This window comes from Melospiza georgiana, chromosome 3, assembly GCF_028018845.1.
Source record: "Melospiza georgiana isolate bMelGeo1 chromosome 3, bMelGeo1.pri, whole genome shotgun sequence".
In the NCBI taxonomy this organism is placed as follows: Eukaryota; Metazoa; Chordata; class Aves; order Passeriformes; family Passerellidae; genus Melospiza; species Melospiza georgiana.
The window spans coordinates 19564141-19586245 of NC_080432.1; the positions used below are offsets into that span (position 1 = coordinate 19564141).

General features: G+C 38.2%; 1 protein-coding gene across 3 annotated transcripts in view; it reads right to left on the bottom strand.

Moving 5' to 3' along the window:
* Window positions 1-22105, bottom strand: part of MACROD2 (mono-ADP ribosylhydrolase 2) — an 848022-nt gene that overhangs the window by 583292 nt on the left and 242625 nt on the right. For all 3 annotated transcript variants that reach the window (XM_058019700.1, XM_058019699.1, XM_058019698.1), the window contains exon 5: window positions 941-1057. In XM_058019700.1, coding sequence (XP_057875683.1) covers window positions 941-1057 — 117 coding nt within the window. The remainder of the gene's footprint in view (window positions 1-940; window positions 1058-22105) is intronic.

The following is a 22105-nucleotide window of genomic DNA, read 5'->3' on the forward strand; positions in this document are numbered from 1 at the left end:
GACTACAGGAGCCTAGACAGATACCTGCTACTGCAGCCAGTGTTTGATTTTACATAACAGTTAAGAGAGATCTGGATATTTTTGAATGAGCCATGTTCCTGCTGCAACCCACATATCTCAAAAACAACAACAAAAAAAAAGAGAGTTGAATTCTAGTTATATGAACTTTGCAATGCTTTTTGGTATTTGTATCTTCATGTCTCAATATATCATTCTGTAATATCCTAATTTGCAAAGATTTCCTACTTTTTATTCTCACATAATGGACTGGTCAACCAATGTGCTGTGAAAGTGTTAGTGTTTTGCAAGACAAGCTCAACATCAACACAACACAGTCAAATAACCATCTTCCTACTTGAAATAGGAGGAAAACTTTTGACAATTCCACTTTCAAAGTGCACAAACATTCCAGCACTGAGCTGCACTCTGTCGAAAGCTAAAGTGTGACAGATGCCTTCACAGTAATTGCCAATCAGACACTACACAGCAGCTGAAAACACAATACATCACTTTGATCTCCTGGGCCCTCAAAGTATTCACAATCAAGGAATCAGCATGAAGAACATCAAATATGCAACATTTCAAAAAACTGTCTCTGCGGAACTTAAATATGATAATGTATATTTTGTTCATATTTCATAAAGCATTTCCAATCCTTCATTATGCATATGAAACGATAGGTTCTAGCTTGCAAAAAATAAACATGAAAGCTGCTTTATATTTTAGAGACATGTAAGTTTTCATCGCATAACATAGGTGAAATAATCATTTAGAAAAGCCTGAATTGCTTTGAGGGGAAGCATTATTACAGAACATGCTTAATTAAGTCCCACTGCTAATTGTGTAAAATGAATACCCCGTTGAATTAGACTGCAGGGAAATGAACCATGCACACCAGCAGCACGTGCTGGAGACAAAAAGAAAGGCAGGCTTGACTTACATTTGGCAGGTAGGTCGTATCCACAGGTAATTTTGGCCTGTCCAGTCTCACAGCCGCTCAGGTTGCGACACTCAGCAACCAGGCAGGGCCCAGCAGCTCGGTGAATGCAGCCATCCACTGCAAAACAAGCCCAGAAGCCAAAATTTATTAAAAGCCACTTTTTATGTTGCCTTTACTCACGGTCATAAACATTTACTGCCCATTTTTACACCCACAGCCCAGACCAACTGATCTCTAAGTTGATATCTAAATATATACAATTTTTTCTTTTGATAGAATTAGTCAGTGAGTTTTGCAAAACCCTAATGTTTAGCCAACTTGTGCTAATTAAAAAGCAAATATCCAGAAAATGTGAAATAGAAGTTTCAGTATTAGAAAAGGATCTTACTGAAGGCTCTAAGAAATTCTCACAACCAATTATGAAAATAATTTGATCCCCATCTAAATGCCAAAGTCTTTTACAACATACCTCTGATACTTCTACAACTGTGCAGGTCATTTAATGTCACCATGCTACTAATGCCTTATATAAAAATGCCAAGAAATAATGCTTATTGTTTTGAAATACAAGAAATACCTACTACTGAGCTTTTTAAATTTTCCCATTTTTTCTAAATTTTGCAGTATTCATGCAATATTTTGGAGTTAATTAAAAAATAATTACTTAAGGTTGCAATTGCAGCTAAGTATGCAAGAAAATTTGTAGAGTGCATAGATCTTATTACCCTCAGGAGCCAGCAAAAGAATAAAACAAGGCTGCTGGCACAGCAATTCTGCCCTCTCAACATGCAATCCAAGAAATCATTTACTGTAATTATAGCAAAAAGTTTGAGAAAAAGGATAGAAAATAATAAAGGAAGCAGTGTATGCATGAACGTATTCACTAGAGTAAAGCCCTAATTCAGCAGCAGCTATGGAGTTCAACTAGAAGAAATAATCTTCACATAAACTACAACATCAACTCAAAAGGTAAAATAAACAAGTATAAAGGCTAAACAAATACTTATAGAGCTAAGAAAGGAAGAGTCTGTATTAACACAGTTTAAGATTTCAGATTTTATTTCAGATTTAACTAGTTCCGACTTAGAGCTGTGCCCTGCAGCATGTCAGAAGCAGTTAAACCAGAACAGGTTTGGAAAGCCAAGGGGGGATGGGATTTTAAGAGATTCACATCACCAGGTCCACAGCAGGAGCTGTGTAGCTTCTACAGGCTCCCATTTGGGCAACCCATGGCACTCAGTGTTCCCACCAACCATGCAGAGCCCACTGGGGAAATTCCTTCCCCCTGAGATGTCCTCTCCACCTTCAAGCCATAACTGGTTTTATGAGGTGTTGAGTATTTCCTGAAGTCAGGCAGCCCCAGGTGGGGAGACAGATAACATCTTCAAATGGATGAAACTCTTCTGCTAAGTGTTAAAAACCTGACTGTCCTTTCTGAGGAGTTCTCTACCAGAGGTCATGTTCAGGTGACGCAGTAAAATTGGATAAGCAGTTCTTGCAATACTCCATGCCCATCCTGGTCACTGGTTTTCACAATGGTTTTCTGTAGTACTTTATATTAGCAAAATATAAAACTACAGAATCACGTGATATTGCACTTTCAACAAAATTTTCTAAAATTATTTATTGAAAACACCATGGATGCCAAGCCACCAGCTGCAAGCACATTGCACATTCTCTGTCCCAAGACAGAGAATGTTCTTGTTCTACCTCAGCTGAACTTCTATTTTTAACTTATCCAAAATCTCTGCTTAACAGACTCCAAGATGCTACTGCAAGAAAAATGTTTTGTAAAGGGAAGAAAGAATGCTTGAAATCTATCCTGTGCACATAATATCCAATTTAATTGTTTTAACCTAATTACTAAATGCTTTTCCTAACCAAGCAGGATAAGTAAAGTATGCATTGGAACCTCAAAATAATTTTATAAGCAGCATCACCACAACCTCTACCAACCTTAGCACTTCCTGAAACACCAAATAAAAACAGCACAGATGCTTAGGACTAGCACTTTCTCCATGATCCTTTACAGAGGAAGAAGTCCTTAGGAATACTGGACAAGGACTCAAGCCCATGCAAGGATCTGCTTGGTGGCTGACCAACCATTCCCACCCCTGAGGTCCTTCCTGTCCCCACCAGTTCAGCACATCCCTTTGAGCAGTGTCTGTGCAAGGCTCAGCTGCTCTGCTCTTTCCACTGCACAAACCAACCTCCTCTTCCTCAAACTCCACCCACTTGAGCCTAAGTCCAGCTCAGAGCACAGCCAAACAGCAGGGAGGGAGGGAAGAGGAAAGGAAGAGGAAAGGAAGAGGAAAGGAAGAGGAAAGGAAGAGGAAAGGAAGAGGAAAGGAAGAGGAAAGGAAGAGGAAAGGAAGAGGAAAGGAAGAGGAAAGGAAGAGGAAAGGAAGAGGAAAGGAAGAGGAAAGGAAGAGGAAAGGAAGGTTTCCTTCCTGCAGAAGGAAACCATCACCTCTGCCAGAGAAGTGGAAGCACAGTTTTGCCACTTCAAACCTGTGGTGGATTAAAATAGCCAAAATCAGCATTCCATGTGTCAGAGCAGCTGTGATCACACAGGACATCCCAGCTCCCCATCTATAACCCCTCTCATGTAGGAAGGGTGCTCTAAATGCAAATACAGCTATGATAAAGATGGACTATCAGTAGTTTCCTGATTCCATACGTCTGTGTCCAACCTTTATAAGCAAAGAAGCTCCAGAAGGATGAAAGAATAATGAAAAAAAATTGAATTCTTAACAGAGAAAAATCAATTCTATCACAACCAATCCTGACATATGACAAGGAAAATGGAAGACATCTGCCAGAATGGAACAAGTAGACATGCATACTTCCCTTATAAAGGTGGCACAAGAGAAAATGATTGAATACTCCAGACAGGCTTAGATGGAAAAGCAGAAATTAGCATTTGATATACTTCAGTGACTGATGACAGGGAAGAATGAAAGGGGGGGTGGGAAGGGGGAGAACAGCACCAACAAAATCAAAACTCAAAAACCAAACACCAACCCACCCAAAACTTTCATAATACTCTCTTTTTCCTATCATACTTCATTAAATACATTAATAGAGATGACCTCTGGTCTATGCAGCATTTTTTATTTCATAACTCAATAACTCATGCCAGAAATATTCTGTTTTAAACAATAAATTCACTTCAGAACTATTTTGAAATATATTGTCAAATATGAGCACTCTGAATAACACAAAGTAAGGTAATTGCCAAGGTAGAGTAGATTGACAAATCTAAATATGATTCTTCGGCCTCTGCTACAATATGTCTTAGACATATTAATTAAGAAAAAAGAAACATGGAGCAGGCATGTACAAAATATTTACATGAGATATTCTGTTTTCTGGAGGTGTGCAGCAACTTGTAACATCAGTGCATAGAGAAACAACCACTATTAACAGGGAAACTTAGTGGAAATTACAGATAATAACAACCTCAGAAGGGAAAAATTGTGGTCAAAGGCATTTTGTTATTCTGTAGCAATGATGAAGAAATTTACACTATAATAATGGCATGCTGCCAAACTAATAGCAAAGTCAAAAACCCTCGATATATTTGTTTCAGATATTTCATCTGTATTTTCAATTTTCAGTTTGCTACATAGATGCTCATCTGCATTATTCCAAACAGATCTGGAAGACATTAGACCATATCCCACTGCTCACTGTACAACTGGCTGAAAAACCCAGTCAAATCTGATTTGGTATCACATGACAGCGACAAGGAATTGTGCTTCATCACTGCTTTCTACAACCAATAAACAATGTGATTTCACTTCAAAGCCCTCACTTTGCCTCACAGTGTGCCTTTCTTCTAGAGGCTGCCTTCTTGTTCAGGTTTATGGAAATCACACAGATATGCTTTGGGTCATTTTCATACACAAGTGACCTGCCATTTAAGGTCTATGGGAAAGATGTCGGAAAAATCCCACAGACAAAACTGTCACTCATAACTGAAAGAAATCCAATCTCTGATCTGCATGCAGATCAACTGACAACACTTGAAAGTACTAAAGAGAGGCCTTCTAACCATCCCCCTTGGTACTCTGTTTCTTAAAATGAGTTTCAGGCTTATAAACCAAGCTACTTCAAAGGATTTTTGAGAGCACTGAGTCCTGCCTAGGGCCACCAGTGAAGCAGCAAACACCTACAGGATGGTGGAGAACACCCTCTTCCCTTCTGCCTCCCATCCCAACAAACTGGAACCCCACAATCTGAGGTCCCATAAACACTCTGAAATAGCACACAACACTTTGGCTTTTGAATGACTGCAAAGACTGGATGCAGGTCGACCTGTCTTTTGAAAAGTGATCCTGTTACCCAGTGCCTTCATGTGTGGAGAGCCCAGAAAAACTGAGTTTCTGTATTTATTGTTTCACCATGCTTGGGTGGACAAGCACATGGAAGGGGCATCTCAATTTTGTAGACCGACAAACATGAACAATATCTTGAGGGCTGAAAAACAACTGAAGAAACTTCAGATTAATTTCATTCTCTGTAGTTCAAGTTGTTCATGCTTGTGTAAAGCTATTAAAAGTAGCACTCTAATTTTATTTTTTTTCATGAAAAATAATAGCTATTTCATTGCATGCTTCCATAAGTTTCAGGAGCCACTAGGGACAGTGCTTTGTTCTCCCAACAATTCACCAGAAGCCATTAATGAAGAAAAACTATTTCCAAACCTACTGCAGTCAACGGCATTGGTTGCACACAGAAGTCAGCTGAAAATAATTGCTTAAAATACATGAACAAAGTCAGGTATCAAAATAAAAATCCTATGCAAAAGGGCAGCATATTAATAACATCATGTTAAACAAAAATATGTAAACTTGGACACCATTTTCTCCCTATACACTGAAGGACACTAACAGGTGAAATCCTTTCTTAATTTATTGTAAAACAATTGCATTTGTGTTCCAGAATTAAAGGGTTAAAGTTTCATAGTAAAAATACTAGCTAATTTAGTGCTATACAATCTAGAACAAATCTATTTCTTGGAGAAAATTTCTTAAAATTGCAAATGAAGCAAAAGCACAGGAAACACAGAATTAAGGGTATCATGGGATGCTGCTTAAAAAAAAAATAACCTCAGCAAAACTAGCCTTGCAGTGCAGATGGTAATAAAAAGGGTAAGGTAATCTAACACCACAGCAAAAAATACAAACTCCTCCAGGAATAATAAGGCCCAAATTTCTTTTGTGACCTTGTGTGCAAGGCTGAATAAAGTGAAGCTATGATGTAAACAACATATGCAGATTTATTGTGTTACATTTCAAGAATCCATATAGTCTTTTTTCCATAGTAATTCTTGTTCTCTGGTGCTTTTCCAGATTTTTCATTTTGTGTTTTCAGTAGGAAATTCATGAGGTTTGCTTATTTAAGAAAGTCACCTGTGCTTGATATATCTCTGACATGGTACTGCTCTGCCACATGGCAAATGTCATAAAAGTGTATAAAACCAGGATAATGTCATTGCTTTAGATGCACTGCTGGGGACAAAAGAGGAAACTGCTTTGTGCACTGTAGGTTCTCTGCTACACACATCCTCCTTCTTATGGACCTTCCAAAAATGCCCATTGCAAGGGTGTGTGTGGCAACCAGAAGGAAAACAAACAACAACCAACAAAAAGACAAAAAGCACCACTCTCCAAAAAACCACCACTGAACCCCCACATAACAAACAAAGAACCAACTCAATGAAACTCAGCCTCATTCTGCTGAACCACTGAAGTACCTCTGCAAAGTTCACTGGAGTCAACTGCTGCCAAAGTTGCAACTGTACCTCTGAGACCGATGTCAAGAGGAAATAAATCCTGCCCTCAAGAGACAACAGGTGATGCTCTAACGAACAAAGGTGGGGATCTTAAAAAGATTATAACACAGATGCCAGTCAACTGCTGGGAACAGCAGTTTTTATTACTGAGACGGCCTCTGTCATTGGGAAGTTTAATGGACTGGAGATTTTTAATCAATGCACTGGTTTACAGGCCTCCAACATAATTAATTTTTAAAACTTAGCAATTATACAGTATTTCCCAGCCAAAATGTCAGCATTCAAAAGCATGATCTTAACCTTCATCCTTAAAATTCTCCATCTTCAACACAAAAAGCACAGATGAACCATTTATTCTGAGATGGCTACTTCCCTAAATTAGGTTCACATTTCATCACAGTCTACATTCACGTTCCTTAAATATTCTTACTTTCAAAACCCTTAGTGTGTACACCTTATTTAAGATCAAAATGAGACCTACAAGTCTTGATGTTTAAAGTACTGATTATCTCATGTGTCAATCCAAGTTCTCTGCACAGTGCCTTCTTTTCTGAAGAATCAACATTCTGAGGCTGCACAAGGTGCCTTTCAGGCAGGTAGAATTACATTTGGGGATCCTCCTACCTCCAACCAACCACGCTGCAGAGCAAGTTTAATGAAATATAATAATAAAACACAGTAAACCATTATTCCAGTAGATACTGCAAGGAACAAAACTACTCATAACAAGGCCAGGTGTAAACCTCATTGTGAAGTCAGACATGGGAAACTTGTATTTTGAGTATTGTTTAGCTGAAATCTTATAAATTTAGCATTACAAACCACCAGTAATTGCCTGACACGGTGAAAAGTACTGGGAATTAAATTTTAAAACCTAGTGGTTGTTTTAAGAGAAGGTTGACCTTATCTGGATGCAGTTCACAGTCAAGCATAACAAAAGCAGCTGAAACATCCAACATAATCAATGTCCTTGCCATAAACTGGCAAAAAGCCCATATGGGTAAAGAAATCAACAAGAATTCAAAATAAAGCTCACTTGCCCACAAATCTGAAAATTTAAGTGCCCTACATTTATTGTACACAGCCAATTATTATTACTTTGACAAAACACAAACCAACAGGAAACTCACAAATTTTGGCAGATTATTTGTTTTAGTTAAGTATCTCAGGATACCAGAAACTCATATTAAAAATAAACTAAAAGCCAAGTCAAAGTTGTCCTGTCATGCTGGCAATGATTGGCAAATTCCTTCCATAAACAACTAAACAATGAAGAAAGTGTTCATTTTATCTCACACTTATGACATCATCTTCCTTAGCCTTCGAGTGCTCTGCTCCAATTTTGTAGATGAGAGCTGTAATGTCAATAGGATTCACACTTTTGTCAGCCCACTCAAGCAGCATAAGGGCTCAGAGAAACACGGGGCTGATAAACCTGTCTGAATGTCACACTTTTGGCAAGAAAAAACAGTAGGAAAGGCTCCAATAGTGCTTTTCCAGTTTTTCCCAGTCCAAACTGCTGACATTAAGGCATGTGTGAAGGAGCCATTCACTTCCCTTTAATTGTGTTGATGTTGAGACACCTGACATGCCACACTCTTTCCCAGATGGAAAGGAGACAGCTAAGCCCTACATACAGCGAGCACAAAAATTGCTTGTTTGTTGTTTACCGAGGAAGGAAGTGATAAATCTGGAGAAATTCAGGTTACTCTGTGCTATTAAACCAAGCTCAGCTCACACTCCTCCCAGCTTGCACCCCCAGCTTCCCAAGACAGCTATTAAGAAGGTGCAAGTTGTTTTAGGTGGTATCACCCTGAAGAAATGGGTCTGACCACTCTGAAATCCTTTCCTCAGCCTCCTGGGCAGCCACATTACTTTGTTTCCAGCTGGATACTGCACAGATTGGAAAGACAACAAAGGTTCGTCTACATTTCATTGCTAAGACGCCTACTTTGCCCTGGATTTTTATTTTTACTCATGTTCCCATGCTATTATTACATGACTGTAATTTTTTAGTAAATATCCATATTATTGCCTTCAAAATGTCTCTGAACCCCTCTTTGCCATGATGGCTATTGAAGACTGGGCTACTACTGTCATACCAAGCTCTGTCTGGTGCATCGACTATGGATTCTCTTTTTCCTCCTGCACGGTTCAGACACATTAGGTTTAACTCAGAGAAAGGCTAAAGGAACAAGAATCTGATAATAAGATAATAACATGTCTTATAGGGCAATGAAAATCAGATTTTATTTTTAAAAAGCTATTTACTGATGCTCTGACGTTGCAATAAAGAACACAGAAATGGACCAACTGGTATGATTTGCTGTCCATCTGTCTCAGTAACCTATGCCACTTGATGGCCAAAGAAAATGCTTAAAAGAAGAGGGCAAGATCAGAGAAAGAAATTACCAGGGCATCCACAGCACTGGAAAATCACAAACATGAGAAATGTCTTTTCTGTATGACTATGGCCTCGCTTTTTATCTCGTGGTTTTGGCAATTTTTGGTTTGGTGGGGTTTTTTTGGTTTTGGGCTGGGGGTTTCTTATGAGTGTTTTCTAAGTGTCTTCGACTCGAATACATTTTTGAAATCCCATCTTCCAATTTTATGTAGTCTTCTCCTAATGCAGACAAGCAAATTAATACCACAGATTGTTCTGAGAAAAGGCATATTGCTAACCTAAAAAACAGAATAATAGAAAAACTTTCTATAATCCTAAAGGAAGTTTTTTGTTTAGGGGCTTTTTTCCCCCTCATTTACAACACATAGAGACAAGTGCTTCTTCTCTGTTGTCTGATGTCTATTTTCCTTTGGATTTTTTTGCAATTCATCTTTTCCTTCTCTGTACATTTCAGCATTTTAGAGTTCAGCATGAGAAGGCAGGAGACTGCAATGGTGTGCTACGTTACTTATAAATGTTTCAAAAATTCTAAGTGCACGGGCCGGTCAAAGCAGATGAATTGTATTAAGCCAGAATAGATATTTGCATATTTGGAGTACAGTTATTAAGCAGTCATCGTGCAGTGATTATACAAATTTATTCACTACAATCAGCCAGCAGTTGACAGGCACAGGTCAAGGATTTAGACAGAGCAGGCTATCAAGTAATAATTACAAAATGACTGTGTAAAAGGAAGCCTTATAACAGTGATGCATCCTCACAGCCCAAAAGGCTTTTGGCATGTCATTCCTGAGAATTTTAAAGGTAGAGTGAAAATTAAAAAAGAAAAAAAAAAGTGTAATGTTAACCACTCTTTCCCCACAAAAATGCAAGGGGAGGTGATATAAACCCTTCTCAACAGAGAACATGGAAGGAGGCCATTCTCACACAGGTCTTTGTGGATTTGAAGCCTGAGGGCTTCCATAAGGAAATATGACTTCTAATTAAATATAACTAATCCAGACATGGGAGAAGGTGATTTTTCTATTTAGCCACAGGGTGCACCAAGCACAAGAACGCTATACATCACTGCTGGAATGAAAGAATACATTAAAGTTTCTCAGAAAGCCTGGGAGAGGACACTGAGCCAGGGCCAGACAAAGGAAGTGCATGGTGCAAGGCGAATAGCTCCACTTCTGAAAAATCTTTTAAAAGAAAGGTGGGCAGATCTGCCAAGAAAAAGCTTTCATGATTTACAGCTTCAAATATTACATCCTCAAAAATTTTTGTAAGCAATTTGTTTGTTTTTAACAGCTATCTCTTCCCTTCCCCTCTAACCCACACAGGCTTAGCTTGACCATGCAGCAGCACAACATCTTCCTGGAGGTTTCCATGATGCGCCAACTGTGTGACAGAGGGTGAAGAAAGTACCAGAGGAAAGGTCAGTTACAGAGGCAAAGTACATTCAGTGCTGGGCATACTTCAAAAGGACTTAAAAAAACCATGGGGATTGTAGGAACTCTGAATTAGGGCAGCAGCTGGAATGTACAAAGAAGTAAGACTGAGCAGCAACAAAGGAGATACTCTCTGCCTCGCAGCAAGGCTTAACAGGCTCTAGGAAAACTCCAAGTTATTTACTGAGGAGCAGCTGTTTTTCTTATTTCCTGGACCATTTTCACCCGTGCTAATTTACTTTTATTGTGAACCACTGAAGGGAGAAAACTTGGTTGAGATAGTTCTCAGTCTGCAACCACAGAAACATCCTCTCAGTTTGGAGTGCTGTTTCAAACCAGATTAATTAACAGTATTAAGTATACAAAAACTGCCTTGCAAAAGGTAAATCCAACTGAATGCATGACAATGTATTCTAATGGAATAAATGCAAGAGAAGGAAAAGGTAAACACTAGATTAACCAGAAAATGATGTATGAACAACATTCTTTCAGACAGTGTTTTAACACAAGCCTGAGAAGTAATTACCCATAAAAACAAATATCCTCAAATATTCTTTCCTTTTGTTGAGAGCCTGTGACAAATCCTACATCCAACACAACCAAGAAAAAAGTAACTTACTAGATCTTGCCAAAAAATAACTTACAAGATCTAGGATGCAACCAACATTTAGCAATGCTGAAATATCAACTTGTTCAGTCACATGCAAAAGATATCACAAACTAAATACAACTTCCCCTCTGAAACCAGTATCCTATCCTGATACAGACTTACACTATAAATCAAATTCAGAAGAGAAACTATTTATTCACAGTATTATGTCAGATTGCATGGCAGAAACTGACAAATCTACAAAAAATATTAGATCTATATCTCAATCTATAAAAAACCACAACCTTCACACATAATTAACTGTATCTGCAGTACAGGGAGCAAGCTGCCATCACTGGACCATGCCTGCCTTTTCCACTGCTAGACAGATTGGGTCTGACAGCAAAGTCCTGTTTCCAAGGTAAACGGAAAAGCCTTATACTAACTTAAGACTGTAGAAATTATCTGAAGAATTATCAAGTGGAAATTGGTGACAGAATAATCATGAATAAAAAGAAAAGGAATAGAAATCCTTGAGTGTTATTTATTTATTTAATGACAGAAATAAATTCTATTTCTGTCACAACAAGATAATGGCAAAGCTTGAGATAACATGCCTTCCACCTTGCCCACTGTACTTGGGGGTTATTGCAGTGCAATCACTTTGGACAGAAATAATATAAAAAACCTGAGGAGGGCACAGAGCTTGATAACAGCAAGAAACCATTAGAGTTAAATGGAAGACTGATTCCAAAAGTTGCATGTGGAGCTCCTCTGAGCTGCTTGCTGCCCAGTCCTCCACAGGGCCACACCACAACAGCTTGTTTAATCAAGTCCCACACAAGCTTTTTTAACCTACAAAAAACGTAAACCTGTAATTAATGAACTTATTACTTATCTGAGCTGCTTGCAACCCTCTTTATGCTCCATGAGTTGTGGGAAGGGAAATTAAAGTACTAAGCACAGCTTAAATTTACAATCTAATAGTTTTCAAGTAAGAAACAAGACATCCCACACAGATGGCTATATTTACCAGTTCGGTAATTCTGGTAATTCCCTCCCAAATAACTTTATGTTTGTCCTAAAACACCATTAAAGCATAGATAAGGAACAGAAGAACTAAAGAGCTTCGTTAATCTGTGTAGCATCATTATGTATTATTTAGTTTAATATCTTCTTGTAGTAAATACAAAATCATTATGTGCCATTTTCTTCAAGAGAACATTGTAGTAAATTTGGTGTTGCAACAGAACCATTAAAGTATAATAGTGTACACAGAAAAATTCTACTGATTAGCAAACAAGAATATGTAATTATAGCCACAGTGTGGGACTCAGTTGGCTGGTATTTTATTGCATACTGTTCTCTAAGACTACTTTGCTGCCAAAAATAATGAGGAAAATACTGAGTTGCTACTTCCAGTCGTACTAGAGTTTTTTGTCTTGATTTTATTGACATTTATAAAGCAATCGTCACATGTAACAAACAAGTCACATTGCCAACACTGGGAGCTGCAGTCTGCAGTGATTAACGAGTAAACAGCATCAATTCCATAGCAACATTCTACGGATGTGGATCAATATTAACTGATTTTTTAAAGACGTAATTCTGAACAACACTTTGGCCAAAGCATCTCAAGTGCTCTGCAGTTTGAGCAATATTAACAAAATAATACAAGAGCACTGAGACATGGCTTTAAAATGAAAAAGCAGCTCAACATTAGCCCATAAAAGCTGTAGTAAACACGTTCAAGTGTGCATATTTCCAATATATAAAAATACAGTTTTAAAAGAAAATACATATAATCATGAGTAGAAAGACTGAACAACATATATCCTGTGACATTTTGTATTATATTTACGCCTCCAGATTTTATTTGCCAGCTTCCATTAAAGGGAGGAGAGGGAATAATATATATTTGATGATTGTACAAAAAAAAAAAGATGGTGCCAGTTTAAAAAGCTTGAAAAGCTTGCAGAGAAATTAAAATCACAAAGGGTTAATCTGTTTCTGAAAAGTTACATTGGAATGTTCACATCAGAGGCATTAAACCATGGGTAGTTCATATCTAAACTGCAGCCTGATACCATCAGAAAGGAGCAACCACTCCAATATGACAAAGTGAGAGGACAGGCAACACTGGCTGAAGGTACCAAAGCTCCAAAGACTGTATCCATGATGAACCCTGGGAATAAATTCCTCTTCGAGCTTGGCCTCCTTTCTGGAAACATTTATAGCACAAAATCTTTACCCATTTTTAGAAAAATAAAAAAAAATACTTAATAGTTTGTTAGTGGTGTCAAATGCAGAATTAAGTTCAACATGATTCTTATTATTAATCCACCCACTCTCAGAAAACATACTTTTAAAAACAGCTTCACCTACTTACTTTCACAGAAGCCAAAAAGGCTTGCACAGAGCAAATCATGAGCTGGATTATGAGAAGGGATATGGTGAATTGGAGCCATCTATACACAGGGGATACTATCTGCACTTTTCTATTACCACTTTGGGTACATCTTCATTAGCAAATACAGAGGACCAATAAGAACACACTTGTGGAGCAAAACAGCTGGTGGTGAGAGCCTGTAGTATAAATACCATACACAGTTCAGGTGCTTTTTGATGGTGCAAAGGGCTTTTGTTTGTTTGGGGGCATTATTTATTTTTTATTTTGAGCTAGATCTTGACTGGTTCTAGGGCTGAATGCCAGTTTGTCAGTGGAATGCATTAGGGGCACATTTTCCAGTCTACTTTTACCAGAAAGAGACCTAGTTCATGATAATGAAGGTACATGATATCCAAGGTACACGATAATGCTAAATATCAAAGTGTTTAGCCACAGGACATGGGAATTTCTTTCAAAAGCACATGCTGGGCCCTAACTATAAAAAAAAAAAAGTGCACGCACCTTGTGTGGGTTTGAACTGAAATTTATTTGAACTTTTCAGGATTTTTAGCCATGCCTGAGTTAGCGTAGCTGCAAATAAAGGGGGAAAGTCCCACTCTCACTCAAATAAAACAAATCTTTACATTTTCAAAGCAGCAGTTTGGTACTGAGCCCGACAACCTGTACGAATCAAAATTCAAAAGATCAAAGTAACAAATCACATCAAACTCGAGCTCTGTATCAGCCACACACAGAAGTCAGCACGATAGGATATTCATCCCTTAAGGTTGTAGTTGTAAACAGGCACTAACAAACAACTGAGCAACGGCAGAACAAAAACATTCAGCAGCCACCCCAGGGTACAGGCATAAACAAGCCCTGTCTTACAATGACTAATATGTTCTGCTTGCAGTGGCGATGTTAAGGATGAAGCATTGGGAGCCAACGAGACTGAGGGCAGGACAGACAAACTCTTTCAGAGCATCCAGGAGACTTACAGAAATAATCTAATCCTATGGTTCTACTTACTTCTGATGGGAAGATGGAGAAAAGAAATCCTTCCCTGCCTTCACAATATTATACAAAACATTTTGCACAGCAAAGTCCTTGTGAAATACACATCTGAGGTCAAACGAAAAGCAACATGTGTGAATATGCTGAGGAAACATTTTACAAGACAGTCTCCAGAAGACCAGTGGTTAACTTACAGTCCCACACCATAAACATGCCCTGTATTCCAGTATTACCAGCATCATACTGTAAAGACAAGCTGGTCATGATCCTATGGAAAGATGGTGTCTTTCACTCTGATAAATGGATATCTTAGATTTACAAGCCTTAATATTATTAATGGCTTTTATTTTCAACATATATGCTTTCATAGAGTCAGAATAAATTAGGCTGGATTGGAGCCTTGAGGGTATGCAGTCCCACCACCTGCCCAGGTTCCCTTTGCAAAACAAATGCCTGGTTGAACTAGATGGGCCTTCCATCCTTCTGAAGTGATGAAAAACTACAGAAAAAGTTGAAGAGCTGTTCCACCATCTAAAACCTGTTTATTGTTATTATTTTTTTACTAATTATGTTTATGCTCCAGGGTAAAACAACACCCAACACCTACATGTTATTGAAAGTAAATGCTTTTCAATTATTAAGATGGAAGAGTGAAAGCTAAACAATAAAGAATGAAGGCTAGCTCAAAAAGCTCGTGCAAAAGCAGTCCCAAGATGACACCTATCCAGTTTGGCAAGGTGCCCATTTGTGGTGATAGCAAGAACCGCAAAAAAATGGGTGCAGCTAAAGTATTAAGGAGGATGAAAGGCCTAAGCTGACAGCAAATACAAACCAGATCTGAATTCTCCAGTCAGACTCTGTTTGGGGAGGCCAGGCTATTATTTGTTATCTGAGGACTGAGGTATGCACAACATGGGCAGGCCCTGCCAGCACAGGGATGAGCCCAAAGAGCCTTAATGAGGGACAGGCTGAAGCCTCGAGTCTCTCTCAGTGTAACACAGGGAGAGGCAAAAGGGAAAGGGGTGACTTTTAACACAGCCTTCAGCAGAGGCACAGGGTTCTGATTTATTTTTCTCACATCCAGATCTTCTTTATTTTTTTTCTTCCTTTTCAACAACAGGGTTTTATTTATAACTATCTCTTCTAATTAGAAGGCCAACTTCCTGATCTCTTGACCTATTGCACAATATGATTTTAATTAGTTCACACTGACATGCAAAGGCCTGGAGTTTAAGTATTGCTTTGCCTGAACAAACCTATTTGACCATCGAAATCCCTTACATAAACATCCCAAAAAAAGAGTTTTAAAAACATTTTTTAAAATATTACTGTACAAAATTCAGTGGGATAGAGTAATGTTGGAAAGAGTAATGTTCACAACTTTCTGAAAGACAGTTTTCTCTGTTGAACTAAACTCTTCATAATTTTTTTCAAATGAGTAGGATTTTTTAAAATTGAGTACCAACATATCACTCCTTGTCAATTAATGCCTTATGTGCATGTCAGCAGAGATACAGATATTACAAGAATATTTGTTTTGAACAGCTCATTTATCAGAGAATTTTATGTACTTTGTAAGGGAGATAAACAACAAATAGGAAAACATAGTGAGGGAAACTGAGGGTAAAATGATGGATAGTATTTCCAGTACTGTTCAAACCCTCCCTGTAGCTCCAGAAAGCCCCAGATCTCCTGTCTCACCTTCACTCACTTCACACTCAGCTCTTCCACATCTCCAACCTGGACTTTTGAGAGTTGCTGGCCAGGTAAAAGTCACATGTGCTACAGCTAATCTACATACAGCCGCATGATTTCAACAAAATATGTAGTGGTAGAGTCTCGCTGGATTTCCCCAGCTTAACAGAGGCTTTAACTTCTTTCTGGATGCCAGTTTTTAGAAATCTACTTGTTTTGAAACTTACAACTCCCTATCAAACACATCTGCAAATAACCCTTAGATTAAATAAGGCGTTGGGAATTAATAGTAGGTAACAGACAGCACAAGGAAACCAGAGCATGAGTGTTTCAACATCTGTAGACTGCTTATATAGGATGGGGCACAACCAAAGCACAAATTGACACTATCACTATTTCCTTTCCAGTTGGACAAGAAATCCCTGACAGAACTGTCTTGGACTTCAAGGAGGCCCAGGTCACTCCACAGCAATGTGCCTATGTGTGAATGAGTAAGAGAAGTCTGTGCTCCTGTGGTCAGGACACTTGGGAAATACAGGAAAGATCATGGACATGACAGAGAGGATGACTCAGTGAGCATCAGGGCTTGAACTTCCACCCCTAGCATTTATTGCTGGAATATTGACCATCTGAATGTTTTCTCATCTTCAGCAGATTCCCTATCAAATGAGAGCTAGTGTTGCAAGTCTACATAATTGAAAGCAACAAAATAGCTCTATGAGACAGCATTGGCACTTTTTTTGGAGTCAATCATTGTGAAATTACTGATGTTCCCTTGATATTTTAAACAGATACCCCAGTAAAGTACAGAATAAAAAGTGACTAGGAAAAAAAGTTTGGATAGCCATGCTCAATCTTTCTCTTCTATTATTCATTAACCTGCAGGTTTTAAGGGAGAACACAGTTGTTAGGGCTTCTCAGAAAAATCTGGCCTAATTAAGTTTTAATTCCAGCAAATCAGGAGGTATACTTCATCCCTGTCAAATACAGAGACATATTTAAACACCATTTCCCAAAAAGACAACGTCCCTTGGTAATTCCACAATGGATTTCGTCCAAAATTTGGCACCATCTGTTTATCATAAAAGGTCTTGGGGATTCAGGAGTCCGACCAGCTCTCTTTGTCTATAAGACCTTGGCCACATCTTCCTCCAGAACTCTGTGAACAATCAAAAAATCATTGCAGAACAGCTCCAAAAGAGCCCCTTCCTTCCTCTTAAACCTCTTTCTACTTATTGGCTTCAGGCTATGCTTAAACTTAAAATGATTGAGTAGTGCTTTAATAGTAACATTATATATATATATATACACACACATAACCCAGGGCTCAATGCCTTCAAACATCAAAAATCAGAGGCACTGCAGCAGGGAGAAGGGAGAAATGCAGAGATTTGTATGTAAAGCTTTTTGGAGTGTATCAATGCTAGGATGAGCCTAAAGACCCAGTAGTCAGTGTCACTACTCTCATTTCCATGGATGAATTCCTAAATTAATCTCAAGGGCAAAATAAATCATTCCCACAATGCAATGGACAGCAAGGAGAGTGATTTCTTGCAATACACAAGACTCCTCATTTGAGAGGAAAGCTTCCCCCTCTGTTGTCATTGGTCTCTTCAATGGTCCTTTCTAAACATATTCTGGTCTTGAGCTTTGGGAAAGAATTAAAACCCAAGCCTTGCTAAAACACACACAGAAATAATGTGTGTATGGGCAGAGCAATCACTACAGTCAATTAGGTATTCATGGCTCTGCTCCCACTCCTGCTGCAGTAGGTGTGACTGTTGTACTTTTTCCCCATTTCTCATGCTCCATTTACTTACACTAGGCCAGATACTGCTTCACCACACATCAAAACAAAAACTGCTACAAAGTAAAGCAGAAATGGATTTACACTGTACAAAACAAGCAAAACAAGGCATATTTAAAAAAAAATAAATTGGATACAATGCACATGAGGCACAACATTTCTTCATAGATGAGCATTCTGGGAGCATTCTCCACTGGGTGCAGAAATATTTGGGTGGATGCACAAAGCACCACACCAACTGCAGTGCTCCTGTCCCCCAGCACAGGTATGGGAAAACAACAACTAAGCTTTTGTCAAACATATCGCTTTTTCAACAACCAAACTCTAAATACCTGTGCTGCCAAAGTCTCTCTCGCATGTGTAATTACATAGTCCTTCTTAAAACACAGCAACAGTCAAATGGCATTGTTAAATAACCAAATGTGTTTTCTCTATCTTACTTCTGATTATTCAACATTAGCACATAAATTGACAGTTATTAAGCAAATGATAAATGTTATCTATTCATACAAAAAGTGCTTTACTGAATCAAAACCATTAACAGTTCCCAAGAGCATAAACGTAATTCTTCCATACTACTGAAAAGAAAAGCTACAGAAAAAAATTAGAAAAAGAAGAGATCTTATTACATTCAGGAGCATATGCAGACATTCCCCAGAAGAGGCAAGTAACAGACCTGACCTAACACAGTACAGCTTAAAAATCATTGTAAAATGATTTTAGTGTGTGTAAGATTAGAAAACATGAGATTTGATTTCTTTTCCTTATGCCTCAGACCTTCTGTAATGCTTCCAGTCAATTTTACCAGAAGAAATACTACAAATTTTAAGCATAAATCTACACTAGTACAGGGAGGGTTTTGCTACATAATATGTATCCTTTGTCAACCACAATGATCACATTAAGGAATGGGAACATAACATAGTTATTTGTGTTCAAATACTTCATCTAGCACAGAAGAGTCAGAAACTGAAAGGACAGATTTTGGAAATTCTTCCAGGACAAGTACTGGTGAATTTAAGCTACAATCTAGGAGATGTCCCATGTTCCCCTGTCTTTTCAAATGCTGCTACTCTGACATCTACCAGGGAAAGGAATTGAAAATACGCTGTGAAAGGACTAGCATTGTTTTTCTGCTTGGAGAAAAGCACATCTTGTACCTGTAGGATATCCCTTGCCCTTTGTATGACTTCTTGACTTAGCAACACCAGAGTTTACAAAATGGCCATCCACAACAACCAGCACAGCCACAGGTCTTTTCTCTTGGTTTTCCTCCATCACACTTTGCAAGCAAATGAGTGCAAAGAGGTCTCAAATCATAAAGTGAATATCCTACAAGTGCATGGTTTTCCCTAAGAAAGGGAACAGAGGTACTTCTGGCTAGTGAGACAGGAAATGTGTAAATCCCATCCCACTTTCTCATTTAGGGAGTTTAATAAAGCAGCCCTGTATTGTGGCACACCGATGTATTTTGGCAGCATTTGGAGAGATAGCACCTCCTGAGCTGTGAGTACCACATTTTACTGCACCCTGTCAGGTCAGATAAAAGCTGTCTGCAACTTTTATATTCTTCCTAGACAGAAGAGCTATACAACATTGCCAAGAAGCTTTAGAACCATACAGGGTAGCCCATCACTACTGCCAAACAATAAGATTCTATTTCTTCCTCTGTCTAAAAGGTGTTCTGGCAACTCTACAAAGATTCAAGAAAGCAGCATATTCTCCAGCCACTCTGAAACACACATTGAGACAGGGCCTTAGAGAGCCTGACTTTGGAGACTGACCTCTTACAGTTTCTTAAACAATTTATAAAACCACCTTCCTATGAAATGATTTTTTTTTTTTCAGTTTCACAGTTAGAGAACAAACATTCTTTAAAAATCAAGCTCCTTCCTCCAAAACTAGTCCTAAAGGAGTAAGGTACAAAGTAAAAGGGACAGGAGAAGTAAGGACATAAGAGCACACAGTAAGTATGTATGTCAATTATTTCACCATGCTAAATATGACTGGAGAAGAGAGAAACTCCAGTTAATAGCAGGCTGATTATTCCAGTAGGGCCACTTAATAGTAATGATGGAAAGATAACACTTGTTTAACTGGTGTTTGTAAAGCACTTTACATTCCTCAGATAGAAGAACTCTAGATATGCCAAACACCATCATCATTAACCAGCTGCTGCTCTGACTCCTGTAAATAATGAAAGGTTGTGACATTATTCTGGGTGAGCATATCCTAATGTAACATCTGGGGATGGGAGGAGCACACATGACCAATCCCTCCATCCTATATTTTATGCATGAGGAGTATTAATTTAGCCTGTGGTCAGAGCAGGGTGGCCAAGAGGAACAGCTTGGAGCTGATAATACTTCCTGAAGAGACTACAAAGTTCCTCTTGGGAAAACAAGAAGTGATCAACAGGCATGAGAGCCATAATAGAAGCATGAGTGCATATCCATAAGCTGCAATAATATGGGCTGACTCTCAAAGCAGTCTTGCTTTTAAAGAAATTTGTTTTGTTTACTTTGTTAGAAACTCTCAAAAACATCTTCCAGTCCAGTGCTCAATACCTTTAGGGCACAATTACACTTTTGCCAGAAGCACTAATTAATTTTAATTACTCCTTCTGACAAATATTTTGTACAGAGTTTAATATAGGTATGCTTTATTACTCCAGGAATTTAAGATTTTACATTAGAAAAAAAACCCACCTGTTCTATTACCACAACAATAATTGAAGGAGGAAAGATACAAAACATGCAACACTCTGAATTTCAAAGTAGGAAGGCAACTTTCTGCAACTCATTTTTCAGATAATTTACAATAAGTACAATTTAAATGGATTTGGTTTTGCCCAAATTATTTTTGCTACTCGTCTATCAGATAAGAGGCAGAAGCAGCATACAGTGGCAATAATAAGGGTGCAGTGGAAATGGAAAGGCATGACAAATAAGGCTGTTCCAGCACAGAGAAGACAGACAGAGAAGTTTGGTGATGCTTTAGTTTATGGGAGATGCCCATTATTATTTTCAATGCTGAGGGGATTCATTAAATGATCTTGGGCAGACAAGTCTGTCAATACTGAAACAAAGCAACATACAAACCCATCATTTTAATTAAGGACTTAGAGAGTGTCCAGTGAGTTAATTGCTATTAAAACACACACAAAGAATGTTCTTATTTCATCTGACGTGTTTTCTTACAGACTCTCACAGAGGAATGTTAAATGTAATGATAAAAATGTTTTCTGACTTTCTGTGTAGGAAGAGATTATCTGCAAGCTAGGAATTAAATTCCACTGGATAATCACTGCATAGTAGCTAATTTTATAAGGTACACACGTGGCTGTACTTCACTTAAATATATATTTAATTCAACTAGAAATTCTAATATCAAGATACTGCTTTAAAACATCTAAAACCAAGCAAGCTTACAGTAAAACACCATAAAAAACCTTGTTAATTGTATAAAAAACTGAAATTAATGAAGCTAGTGACACTCAGTGTTGTCAAAAGCATCTCTTTATGCCTAAGGCAACCTTAAGCCATGGCTAGAGATTGAAGAACAACTAAGACAAAAAGAGAATTACCTATACTGCATGAAACAACACCACAGAGAACCTATATGTCACAAACAACTTTTAAGAAAAATCTTTTCCTTAGGATTTTTCCTCCTGAAAAGCTGAGAGGCCTCAGGAACAAAAGGTAAACATTGATTATCTGCTGCTGTGGAATGCAACAGGTGCATCTGTGATTGGTCTCATAGAGCTGTTTCTAGTTAATGGCCAATCACAGTCAGCTGGCTCGGACTCTCTGAGACACAAGCTGTTGTTATCATTCTTTTCTATTCTATTCTTTGCTGGCCTTCTGATGAAACCTTTTCTTCTATTCTTTTAGTACAGTTTTAATGTAATATATATCATAAAATAATAAATCAACCTTCTGAAACATGGAATCAGATCCTCATCTCTTCCCCAATCCAAAAACCCCTGTGATCACCGTCACACCTATACATTCCTATAACCTGTTACATTCCAC